The sequence below is a fragment of the Hylobates moloch genome, unplaced genomic scaffold (genome assembly GCF_009828535.3).
Source record: "Hylobates moloch isolate HMO894 unplaced genomic scaffold, HMol_V3 SCAFFOLD_6, whole genome shotgun sequence".
Lineage (NCBI taxonomy): Eukaryota > Metazoa > Chordata > Mammalia > Primates > Hylobatidae > Hylobates > Hylobates moloch.
Window position 1 is genome coordinate 102,018,099 of NW_026652281.1, and position 12,819 is coordinate 102,030,917.

Consider the following 12,819-nt stretch of genomic DNA (forward strand, 5'->3'; position numbering starts at 1 on the left):
AGGCCCCAGTGCCCGGAAGCCTTCCTCGTAGGGAAATGCAGCCAAACCGCACTGGGAAATAACTGGTTTGTTTTTGTTTTTGTTTTTGTTTTTTGAGATAAAGTCTCACTCTGTCACCCAGGCTGGAGTGCAGTGGCCCCATCTCAGCTCACTGCAACCTCCACCTCCCGGATTCAAGCAATTCTCCTGCCTCGGCCTCCCAAGTAGCTGGGATTACAGGCACCCGCCACCACACCTGGCTAATTTTTTGTATTTTTAGTAGAGACGGGGTTTCACTGTGTTAGCCAGGATGGTCTCGATCTCCTGACCTCATGATCCGCCCGCCTCGGCCTCTCAAAGTGCTGGGATTACAAGCATGAGCCACCACGCCCAGCCAAAATAACTAGTTTTTCTATTTAACATGAATCAGAGAACTGTCTTTGGAGAGTCTGTTCTCAAAAGTCTAATCCTTCAGTGCTAATACCAGCTCTGCCACTTCTTGGCAGTGTTTTGCCTCTCTGAGCCTTGGTGTCCTCACATTCTTCTTAGCCCCTCCCAAGCAGGGATGACAAGCCTCAATTTGCTTTAGGGATGAGGGATATGTACCCCCTCATGACCCCTGCAGGGGCAAAGTCTTTTCCCATTGGCTTTAGGGCTGCCAGCTTTGCGCTGCAAAAGCCCACAGGGCTTGGCACTCATGATCTCTGCTCACCAATGCCCACAGATGCAGTTTCGCTTCTGCAAGGCAAGTGACCACACTCCCTAGAAATAAGAACCTTATCTCTCTCCTGTTCCTACAGCCTCATAGCCTCATGTCCCTTGGAGGACATGAACCAATTCAGATCTTCAGCAACATGGGAGAATGGGCTACTTTTTTTTTTTTTTTGAGACGGAGTCTCGCTCTGTCACCCAGGCTGGAGTGCAGTGGCACAATCTCGGCTCACTGCAATCTCCACCTTCCAAGTTGACGCCATTCTCCTGCCTCAGCCTCCTGAGTAGCTGGGACTACAGGCGCCTGCCACCATGCCCAGCTAATTTTTTGTATTTTTTTTTTTTTTTTTTAGTAGAGACGGGGTTTCACCGTGTTAGCCAGGATGGTCTCGATCGCCTGACCTCATGATCCGCCCGCCTCGGCCTCCCAAAGTGCTGGGATTACAGGCATGAGCCACTGCACCCAGCCCCTTTTTTTTTTTAAAGAGAGGGTCTCACTCTGTCACCCAAGCTGGAGTGCAGTGGTGTGAACATGGCCCACTGCAGCCTTGACCTCCTGGACACAAGCGATCCTCCCACCACAGCCTCCCAAAATGCTGGGATTACAGGTGTGAGCCGTCGCACCCAGCCATGAGTCACCTTTTTTAAATGTTTTCCCCATTGCAAATTGGAGTCAAAGTGACCTGGCCCTCCCTCACTGCTCTAGACATCCACTTGTTCAAGTTCATACTGGGGGGCAGGGAGAGAGGGAAAGAAGCATTTTCATTCTGTAGGCCTTTGTTTCTGAATCGGTAATTTAATATACAGATGCCTTCTAAAGAATTGTGCTGGCTGACAGTGTGGGCTCTGGAGGCAAACTGATCTGGACTCAAGTCTCAGCCAGTAGTTAGAAGCTGTGTGGCCTTGGGCAAGCTGCATAACCACTCTGAGCCTCAATTTCCTGGTTTATAAAATGAGGATGAAAAGAACACCCTCCTCTTATTTATGTTGGGGTAATAATAATAATAATATGGTTTGGGCTAGGTGTCAATGAACACCCTTCAAAACCCAGCTGTGAGAGCTTGAACTAGCCCCTCACCTCTCCAGGTCTCAGTGTTCCCAGCCCTGATAGCTCCAAGTGGCTCATGATGCCATGGTCTGTTGAAGTTGTCCGAGGCAGTGGGATCTCACATTTTCATCATGAGACAGAAGAACTCTGGGATCCTAATTGCCACTCAAAGATCCACCCAAGAGAGATATCTCCTCCCCACCACCCCCCACCACTGGGACCCCAACACACACTTGCCCTACCCCTGTGTCCCTCTCCCCATTCTACAGCCCAGAGGTCCCCCAGCCCCTTGCCCAGACTGGGCACGTGCTCTCAAAGAAGTCACCATCCTCTCCCGCAGAGGTTGACAGCTCAGGATATATGAGCACCCAGCCTACAGGGGCTGTGGGTGCAGCATGGGCCCCCCAACACCTGCCTGTTTGTGTCTCCGCAGGTGAGTGGAGGGGCCTTCCCTGCGAGGAGTCAGAGCTGTGCCCGTGGGCAGGCTGGCTCCGCTGTTCTGCTCCAAGGATTACATGTCCTTCAAACGTCCCTGCCCCTGTAAGTTTCCTCCCCGCATCCTTCCGCCGCTGGGGGCCAGGCAAGGGCAGAGCTTGGAGTCGAGCTGCAGAGACCTGCTTGAGGTGTTTGCCAAAGAACTGCGGGGGTCCAACCAGAGGCTAATGTGGCATGCTGGGTGGGGAGAGGGCAACACGGAAGACCCCTGACGTCTGCAAGATGCTCCCTGAGAACTGAAAATCGCACTTTGGCCCATTCTTCTGTATCAGCCCTTCCCAAAGTGTGGATCGGAGTTCCTCTGAGGGATGTTAATGGGATGACACACACCCACACACAAATAAAAGACTCCATGGCCAAGTAAGTGGGAAAAATGCTGGGGGAGTCACGTTAAGAAAATTTTGCTCCTGCAGGACTTTCCTGAGCTTTTAATATTGTGATGTGTGGCCAGCATGGTGGCTCACACCTGTAATCCCAGCCGTTTGGGAAGCCGAGGCAGATGGATCACCTGAGGTCAGGAGTTCGAGACCAGCCTGGCCAACATGGTGAAACCCCGTCTCTACTAAAAATACAAAAATTAGCTGGGCATGGTGGTGGGCGCCTGTAATCCCAGCTACTCAGTAAGCTGAGGCAGGAGAATCGCTTGAACCCAGGAGGCGGAGGTTGCAGTGCACTGAGATCACACCATTGCACTCCAGCCTTGGCGACAGAGCGAAACTCTCTCTCAGAAAAAAAATAATAATAATTTGGTGATATGTGTTGTGAGGCTCCCGTAGGTAAGAGAAAACCCACTGCTCCTCTCAAACATTAACCACAAGGAATGTTTCATGGGATTGGTGTTCCCCAGAACACACTTCTTGGGGTTTACTCTCCTAAGGAAACCCATCCCGAGCATCCCCACCATGAAGTTCCTCATTCGTGGAAGCCGGTAGATGATCTTGCCCCTCAACAGTCTTCTCAAGGCTCCCTGAGGCCCCTGAGTCCAAATGATGGACTCAGCCAGGGGTACCCCTGATGCCCCCTCGACTTCTCCCCTAGTCTCCACCCGCTGGACTCATGCCACCACCCTTGCCCCAGGGCCCCTTTCACTTCTCCCATAGCAGCCACCTGCTGTCTTCCATGATGTCCCCTGAGCCCCCCCAAACCACCACCACTTGCTATAATTTGGGGAGACATGCAGAACTGCCCCGTCCCTTCTCTTTGATAAGTCAGGACTGTGAGTCTGTGAAATCAGGGACCCTAACCTCAGACGGGGACCCTTTCCCCTCTCCCCTGCTCACTCTGGGTAATGCCTCCCCCATTCGCCATTGTATGTTCCAATCTGTGCTATTGTTTACGTGGATCATGGGGTGGGGGCCTCTCTTCCAAAAAGTCGAAGCCCTGATTGTTAAATCATTTGGATATCAAGGGACAGCTGCAGTGGGAGATAAGGGACACTGGCATGTCCCACCTGGGTGAGATCATCACCAGACATGCCAGGGGGATGAGCTGGCTATGGGGTTCACTGTTCAAAGAGTGGTGTCCAGAGGGTGGCGGAGCTCGGCCTGGCTGCTCTGGGTACCCGAGGAGGGGTAGTGATGGATAGTACAGGCTCAACAAATTGTTGTTGCTGTTGTCACTGTTGCTGTGGTATGATCAGGAAAGGAAAGCCCGAGTCCCAGGCCAGGAGAGGAGGCTGCTATTCAGGGCACCCCAGAGCCCAGGGACACCTGCCCTGCAGAGCGCTGGGAATGGTCACATTCTTGGCGCTATCTTCTGACCAGGCAGGAGCAGCCCGGCATGGAGAAGCCTGGGAAAAGTCAAGGCTGGGGACGCTGAGTGCGGAGGGCTTTCCAGAACCTTTTGGGGTGAACCCCAGGCCGTCAGAAGCTGGGTCCATCTCACTAACAGAGGCCATCCCTGCAGGGCAGCCCTCTGCATATCCACCTCCTGAGGACTCCAGGGTGTGGTCACTGACATTTGAGGCCATTTAGAAGCGGCTCCTGCACATCTCTGAATTTCCCCCTTCCCCAAAGACCCAATACCTGGCATGCAGTAAGCACTCAATGTTTGTTGAGTGAATAAACACATAATTATACACCCTGGAGGAGAAGCTAGAGGCCACAGGTCAGGGAGAAGCTGAAGGCCCTGATCCTGCCACCAGATCCCTCCATGACTTTGACCCAGACACATCTCTGAGACTAAGGGGTCCACCAAGCCCAGTGGATTCCAGGAGCTCAGGACTGCTGTGAGGCTCCATGGAGGCTCTGTCATCGTCTCTGCCAAATTCTTCTCACATTGTCCAGTCTGAACTTGTCCAAGAAGCACCTGCTGTCCCCTTCCAGCACCCGCAGTCAGCTTCAGTCTGGCTCCAGTCTGGCTTGTGCACCCGTACCCTAACATCCCATCGACTTCTGTGTAGTTAAAACCATTCTATGGTTTCCATTTCTCAGCTGCGTCTCACCCTGTTCCATTTCTCAGCTGCGTCTCACCCTGTTGGGTACTACTTTTTTTTTTTTTTTTTTTTTGAGATGGAGTTTCACTCTGCCACCCAGGCTGCAGTGCAGTGGCATGATCTCACCTCACTGCAGGCTCCGCCTCCCAGGTTCAAGCAATTCTCCTGACTCAGCCTTCCGAGTATCTGGGACTACAGGCACCCACCACCACACCTGGCTAAGTTTTTTGTGTTTTTAATAGAGATAGGGTTTCATCATTTGACCAGGCTCGTCTCGAACTCCTGACTTCAGGTGATCTGCCTGCGTTGGCCTCCCAAAGAGCTGGGATTACAGGCGTGAGCCACAGTGCCTGGCTCCTGTTGGGTGCTTCTGTTTGTGATGACTTCTCCTGCTTTGGGTTCCCTGACTCAGAGTCCTCCCTGTGTCCTCCAGCCAGCCTCTCAGACCATCTGACCTTCCATTCGTGGTCTCCTTTGGCAGTGGTGGAGGAGCAGGGATTCTCCCTGCCCCTGCCCTGGGATGCTGGGCCCCCGGGGCTCCAGTGCAGCCCCCACCCTTCTCGCTGTGCATGCCCCAGACCTTCTCACCCTCACTGCTATCAGCTGCAGCCTCTAGGCCGGTAGCTTCCAACAGTCTCTCCCACCCTAGTTTCTTCCTGGGCTTTCTATTCCTTCTTCCTCCTGCTGTCTGTCTGCCTTGGGCAGCCCCCACCCCTAACCTGAGATTCAACCTGACCCAAACTGAACTCTTTGTCTTCCCCTCTAGGCCAGCTTTGCTTGATTTTGCTGTATTGGTTTGGGGCGCTCAAGCCAAAAATCTGGAAATGAACCTCAGTTCCCCTCCCATCATACATCCATCACTGCCAGCTGCCCAAGGTGGCCCTTGGGGTTCTGAATTGGCTCAACAGATCATCATTCTGACCTGGCTCCCATCTCGGCCCCCTCTTCAGATCCACTCTAGAAATTGCTCATTCATTAAGTCTCTTCTGCTTGTTCACTTGTTCATGCCGCCGGTGGACGGTGAACATCCAGGAAGCAGGGGCCATGCCTGCTGGGTTCCCGGTTCGCCCGCAGCACCGTGCTCAGTGCCTGGCACATAGGAGGTGCTCAGTGTTTATTGAGCAACTGAACAAGCGAATGAGTCGAGATGAAGCAGATGCTTTGTGGACAGCCTCCATGGCTCACAGACCAGAGGCCCTTACCCAGGTTCTGAGAGGGATGCTGGACCCCGAGCGCTCCAGACCCCCCAAAACAGACATAGGAACACTCAGGAAAGAAACCCAGAAATCCCAGGAGGGCACTCACATGGACACACACCCCTGTTTTTAATTCCTCATTCCAGGTCTGGAGCTGTTGTGCATTTAGAAACATACAGAATTGCTTTAACTTCCTTAGCCCCCAGAATGAGCTTGCCAGGTACATATGAAGATACTGAAGCCCCCACAAAATGGGAAAGTTAGAGTAGGAGCCCCAGCCCGTTCCCATTTGGGGATTTCCACCCCTACTCCCTGCCAGCTTAGAAGAGTAGCCAGAAAAGTCTGCAGAAGGTAAAACAAGCCCAAACGTTTCCCAAACAAGACCCTGCCCCTAGGAGTCAGCGCACGTGAGGTCTGGAGAGAGTGAACAGCTATGCCCACCAAGTGCAGGGTGGCAAGGTGAGTGGCACCAGCCCACCTGTAACCCAGGTCTGCCAGCTTCCATGGCTGCAGGCCCTGGGGGAGCAGGCTTGTCCATCAGCCCCTCAGGAGTCCAGCAGGCATTAATCGGCCAGGCTGGGCTGACCCCTCCTAGGCACTGCTCACACCCCAATTTCCCCACCCCTCAATGCCATCTTACTTTCAGGCATTTCAGCTCATCCCTGCCCCTCACGGAGATAGCACCGGCGGCTCTTATTGACTCCCTCCTTTCAATTCGGCAGATGAGAAGACCAAGGCAGAGAGAGGAGGCAAAAACAAGAAAGGGGGAGGCAGTCAAACCCTGACCCAGGGCAGCCCAGAGGGATTTTGGCCAAGTGGTTGCAAGAGGGAGATCAGTTTCTCTGCCTGCAAATACCAGGCCTGTGAGCCATTTCCCAGCCTTCAGAGGACCTGCCTCAAGCATTGAGTGAGTAGGAGAACCAGCCTGGCTCTTCAGGAAGGCTGGAGGTGGAGGAGCGTTCTCTATCAGGCCCCAGCTGGGAAAGGTGGCCCAGGACTCCCCCAGGATGCAGGCTCCAAGAACAGATGCTTCACAACCTCTTTCTGCCACCAGCTGATGGCAGCTCGGTGGAGCTCCCTGAAAGATGGGGCAGCCCGCCTCCCTCTGGCCTTTGGGAACAGATCTAAGGAAGGAAGGGTTTGGGGGCCCCAGAAGAGACTGAGTCTGTAGCAAAGCAGGAAGAAGAAGGGTGGAAGGTAGCATCTGATCATCCACAGAGAAGTCAAGTGGGGCTTGTCTCTGCTGGGCTCATGGTGGCTGCCTGCAGGCTGGCAGGAATCGCAGCCAGGCAGGGCCTCTGGGTGGGCATGGGTCTCCCTCAGAGACGGTATGATATACAGTGTGTGGGTTCCAGTGCAACCTGGCCCTGCTTCTTATCAGCTGGAGCAAACAGCCTAATTTCTAAAAACCTCAATTTGCTCATCTATAAAATGGGAATAACAATAGCACCCTTTTGGTTTGGTGCTCGAAATTGACATGCTACACGGAGAGTCTAGCTTGGTGCCTGGCACTGAGAAGATGCTCAAGAAATTTGAAAGTCTTCTCCTTTTGGCTACCTTCTCCCTACACAGGTCTGTATTGAGGGAGAGGGGGAAATAGAGAGAGATGGGGACTCTTGGAGATGAATTTGGGGTTCAGACCAGATGTTGCTGTTTTTTGCTCTGTTCATTGTGACAGTTATCTCTGCAGAGACCTAGCTACCAATAGAAGAAAGGACTTGAGGGCAAGGAGAGCAAACGATGGCACACACCGCAAAATTTACCACTTCTGTGCCCAGAGCAGACATCACTAATCAATTGTAGCCCTCTTTCCCACTGAGCCAGAACACATGCAGACACTGCCCAATGATCTCTAGCCTGTGAAATGAAACCATTATCCATCCTTTGCTGAAGTGTGACTTTGGAGTGAGCAAGGGGATGGAGGGAGTGACTTCAGCCAGTGCTCTGTCTCTGAGGGTTACTGTGAGGATCAAATAAGATATCACAGGTGAAGGATTTACAAGGCCTTATGATCATTTCTTTATGTGGCCTCCTTGCTTCCTTGAAGAAGTCCTGCAAGGGAGGGGTGAGTGTGCCCATTCCACACATGAGGAAGCTGAGGCTCAAGGAGATGAAGAAATTAGTCTAGATGGCACAGCTAGAAAATGGTGGGGTCAGGGCTACACCCCAAGTGAGTTTGTCCAGGGCTCAATCTTAGCCAAACCACAGCTGGAAAAAGAACAAGGGTGGAGCCGAATCTACTCCTTCATTGCCACAACAGGGGTGAGGAATCCACTCTGCCACAGGACTTAATGGCCCCTGAACATCCTAGCTGCCCCTCCTCACAGTTCTCTGGTCTAGCACAGAGTCTGACCCTAGTGAGTACTCGGCATTTGATAGCTCATCTTAATTTTATTGCTAGCTCATCTTAATTTTTTTTTAATACAAACTGTTGCTCTGTCACCCAGGCTGGAGTGCAGTGGCACAATCTCAGCTCACTGCAACCTCTGCCTCCCCAGTTCAAGTGATTCTCCTGCCTCAGCCTCCCAAGCAGTTGGGATTACAGGTGCCCATCACCACCCCCGGCTAATTTTTTGTATTTTTAGTAGAGATGGGGTTTCACCATGTTGACCAGGCTGGTCTTGAACTCCTGGCCTCAAGTGATCCACCTGCCTCGGCCTCCCAAAGTGCTGGGATCACAGGCATGAGCCACCACACCCAGCCCGCTTAATTTTCAATGCACAATCATATCATATTCAGGTCTCTGGTAAGAGGGCATTCAACCTGGCTGGAGCACTAAATGCAGTCTTAATAGCCCCAACTGTTGCAGAGCACTCTATCTGGCAAAGTGCTGGCATTTCACTGTCCCCTGGTGGTGAGCTCACTGTCCCTGGTGGCAGCCCTGCCTGATAGCAGCTGGGTGGCTCTTCCCCTGTGTCCACCATGCCCCGAGGAAGGGCTTCCTGAGCCCTTCCCCAGAGCTCCCTTTGTTCTCTGAACTTAGATTTTCCCCAATCTGATCCTTCCCTTTCCTCATAGAGAGGTCTCAAGCCCCTCCTTCCTGACCTCCCTCCAGGACAAAGGGCAAGTGAGGGCTGCAGGCCAGAGGAACATCAGCCTCCATGGCTTGTAGAGGGGCTTTGAGGCTGCAGGTGGAGCCAGCCAATCACAGGTGGCTGGAGGCAGGTCCCCTCGGTGGTCCCTGCTGGTCACAGTGCAGGGGGAGAATGGAGGGGAGGAAGACAGAGAGAGTGGGTGGCAAAGACCTAACCCATCTGTGAAATTTGCAATTGTTGGCAGATCTTTCTGGGAACTGGGGCTTGAGGACACTGACTTGATCTGTGTCTTTCTCGCCAACAGCCCAAAAGAGGGTAACTGGAGCTGTGTTTTGGAGCACACAGACCTGAGTTTGAATCTTGCTTACATCATTTGTGTACTACCTGACCTCCCTGAGCCTCAGTTCCCCCAGGTGTAAAATGGGGGTATCCTGGTGCTGTGAGAGTTACCATGAGGATTACCTGCCATGAGCGGGAGGTGGGGGGCTTGAGCTAATATGTGCCAAATGCCCGGCACTGTGGCGGGAGCATTGCTGCCCTCCAGTTCAAGCTGGCCATGGGTTCCACAAGCCAGAAGGAAGCCTGAGGCTTGGTTATCTGCAGCACCGCTCCATCACGGTTCCTGTTGTAAACTGTGGACAGTCATCCCTGATATCAGGCATCCTCTTCCATTCATTTATTCATTCGTTCAACAAATATTTATTGAGTGCTACATGCTGAAACCTTTCTGGGTGCCAGGGTTACAGCCTTGAACAAAGCAAAGTCCCAGCTCTTATGGTGCCGACATAGCCAGAAGAGACAGACACAAACAGAAAAATGAACATCTAATATGTCAAATTGGGGGAGGAGCTACAAAGACAAAAAAAGCAGAGTGAGGTGGCCGGGCGCGGTGGCTCATGCCTGTAATCCCAGCACTTTTGGAGGCCGAGGCGGGCAGATCACAAGGTCAGGAGATCGAGACCATCCTGGCTAACATGATGAAACCCTGTCTCTACTAAAAATACAAAAAATTAGCCGGGCGCTGTGGCGGGTGCCTGTAGTCCCAGCTACTCAGGAGGCTGAGACAAGAGAATGGCGTGAACCCAGGAGGCGGAGCTTGCAATGAGCCGAGATCACGCCACTGCACTCCAGCCTGGGCAACAGAGTGAAACTCCGTCTCAAAAAAAAAAAAAAAAAAAAAGAGGTGATGGGTCAGGGCATAGGCTCGCCAAGAAGGTAACACCAGAACAGAAGTTGCTAGAAGGAAGAGAGGGAGCCACACAGGTGTCCAGAGGAAGAGGGTCCAGGCAGAGGATTCTGAATCAGGAGCAGGTTTGGCTTGATCCATCAACAGCGCGAAGGCCAGGGTGCCTGAAGAGGAGGAGAGGAAAGGTACCAGAGGCAGTAGGGACCAGATGATATAGGGCCTTCGAAGCCATGGGAGGACTTTGGCATCTAATCAAGTAGTCATTGGAGGGGTTTGAGCTGAGAAGGGACTTGATCATCCTGGTTATAGAAGAGGCTAGAGGAGGATCCAGTTGGAAGCAAGTAGACCAGTTAGGAGGTTAAGACAGTGGTCCAGGCTGGGTGGCTCATGCTTGTAATCCCAGCACTTTGGGAGGCTGAGGAGGATGGATCACCTGAGGTCAGGAGTTCAAGACCAGCCTGGCCAACATAGTGAAACCAGTTCAAGACCAGCCTGGCCAACATAGTGAAACCCTGTCTCTACTAAAAATACAAAAATTAGCCAGGTGTGGTGGGGCACGCCTGTAATCCCAGCTACTCGGGAGGCTGAGGCAGGAGAATCGCTTGAACCCGGGAGGCAGAGGCTGCAGTGAGCCAAGATCATGCCACTGATCTCTCCAGCCTGGGTGACAGAGTGAGACTCTGTCTAAAAAAAAAGAAAAAAAGGGACAGTGGTCTAGGTGATGATAATGGTACCTTGGACCAGGAGGTTCATAGTGGAAGTGTCAATATGGGATCAGATTTGAAGGGGAAACTGTTAGGATTTGCAAATTCATTGGATTTGGGGTGGATGAGAAGGAAGGGGTCAAAAAGGACAGCGTTTGGGGCTTGAAACACGAAGGACTGAGCTGCCGTTTGCTGAGATGGGGAATATTATGGGCAGGTTTGGTGGGGGACTGTGAGTCAAGATGCAGAGTTTTGACATGTTTTGTCTGAGACCCTTTGCAGGCGTTGGAGTGGAGATACAGGGCAGACAGTTGGGTACATGAATGTGGAGTTCAGAGAAGAGTCTGGAGCTGGGGATGTAAATTTGAGGACTGTCAGTGTGTGAATGCCTCTCAGTGCTGTGAAGTGGGATGAGATCACCCAGAGAGCAAGTGTGGGAATGTGGGGAAGGGAAGGGTCAAAAGACTGAGCCTTGGGCTGGTGAAGGGCAAAATGATTTCTCTATCTAGAAGTCTTGCCAAGGAAAGCATGATCCCCTGGGGTCGTCACCCATGGCACCCCAAAGCCAAGTACACTGGGGGAGGGATTTTCCTACTAACACGAATGAGTAAGGACATTTCTGTTTCTCTGCCAAGGGCTACCCTAAATTAGCCACCCTGATGCTCAGCTCTGCATCTGGACCTGTGCCCAGGTGATTGGGAAAGCCTGGTTGTCCTCTGCAGGCATCACTGCAGAAGCATGCAGCCTGTATGCTTCCAAGACAAGAGAGAGGAACCCAGCCAGGTGCGGTGGCTCACACCTGTAGTCTCAGCACTTTGGGAGGTCAAGGCAGGAGGATCACTTGAGCTCAAGAGTTTGAGATCAGCCTTGGCAGCATACCAAGACCCTATCTCTACAAAAAATTTAAAGATTAGCTGAGCATGGTGGCACATGCCTGTAGACCCAGCTACCCAGGAGGCTGAGGTAAGAGGATGACTTGAGCCCAGGAGTTCGAGGGTGCCTTCATACCTGGGTGGCACTTGTGTCCCCTAGGAATGGGCCTAAGGAAGAGGATTGGAGGTGAATGTGGCCTCATGCAGTAACAACAGCAAGAGCTAAGAGACCCAGGTTTGAAAACCGCTGGAGCAAACGTATTTCAATCTTTTGAGCCTTTGTTATTTCACCTGTAAAATGGGATCATTAGACCTAGTTTCCAATGTGACTATGAGGGTTTGGTGAACACAGGGGTGCTCAGTGAGCATGTGTTCTTTTCTTTCTTTTTCAGAGTGTTTATCCTACAGTGACTGTTGCAGAACTAACTCAGTCTTCCCTGCAAGATTCTCCCCAGACTGCCCAGGGAGAGAACACATCTTCTCTCTCCCTTCCCTACCAGCCCCAGGTTGGTGTTGAGAGGCAGCTTGGCAAGGCGGCCCACCTGCATTTGCCAGGTTCCAGCAGGGGCCAGCCAGGTGCCAGCCTTGTGCCTGACCCCATCACGAGCACCTGATGGGGTAACTCAGGCAGATAGATTCTCCCTACCTCACAGGTTGGTTGCAAGAGGTCATCTGCCAAGCCTGTGAGTCTTACCCTGGGGCTCTACCCTAACTGTCTCACCCTACAGATGTGGAAACTTAGTCCAGAAAGGAATGGGACCAGGTCACACAGTATGTTAGTGGCTGAAACTTCAACCTCCCATCCTGAGTCCACGTAAGGTGCTCTTTCTACATAAATGTGGAAAATGCCCCAGGAGGGAGCCTGCTGTTCTGTTCTCAGTGAAGATGCAGAGGAGAAGCCCTCTTTGGAAAGTAAAAGTGTGACCCAAGGCACATCTTTAAAAAGACAAATGTCACAACCCAGTTCCCACCTGCCACTTAGGAGGCAGTGGACAGTCAGACCAGCAAAACTTTCCCCTCCTGCCTGTTGCAATCCCTCCCCTGTAGGCCCCAAGACACCAGGAGAATCTCTGAACATCTACAGCAAGAACTGAGAATTGCTTTCCTAGAGAGATGCTCTAGGGTTTTTTTGTTTGTTTGTTCGTTTTTTGTTGTTGTT

At 52.2% G+C, this 12,819-nt stretch overlaps 1 protein-coding gene across 1 annotated transcript in view; it reads left to right on the forward strand.

Moving 5' to 3' along the window:
* Positions 1–12,819, forward strand: part of BEAN1 (brain expressed associated with NEDD4 1) — a 58,844-nt gene that overhangs the window by 8,043 nt on the left and 37,982 nt on the right. The window contains exon 2 of the mRNA XM_032157540.2: positions 2,172–2,278. Coding sequence (XP_032013431.1) covers positions 2,254–2,278 — 25 coding nt within the window. The 5' untranslated portion in view covers positions 2,172–2,253. The remainder of the gene's footprint in view (positions 1–2,171; positions 2,279–12,819) is intronic.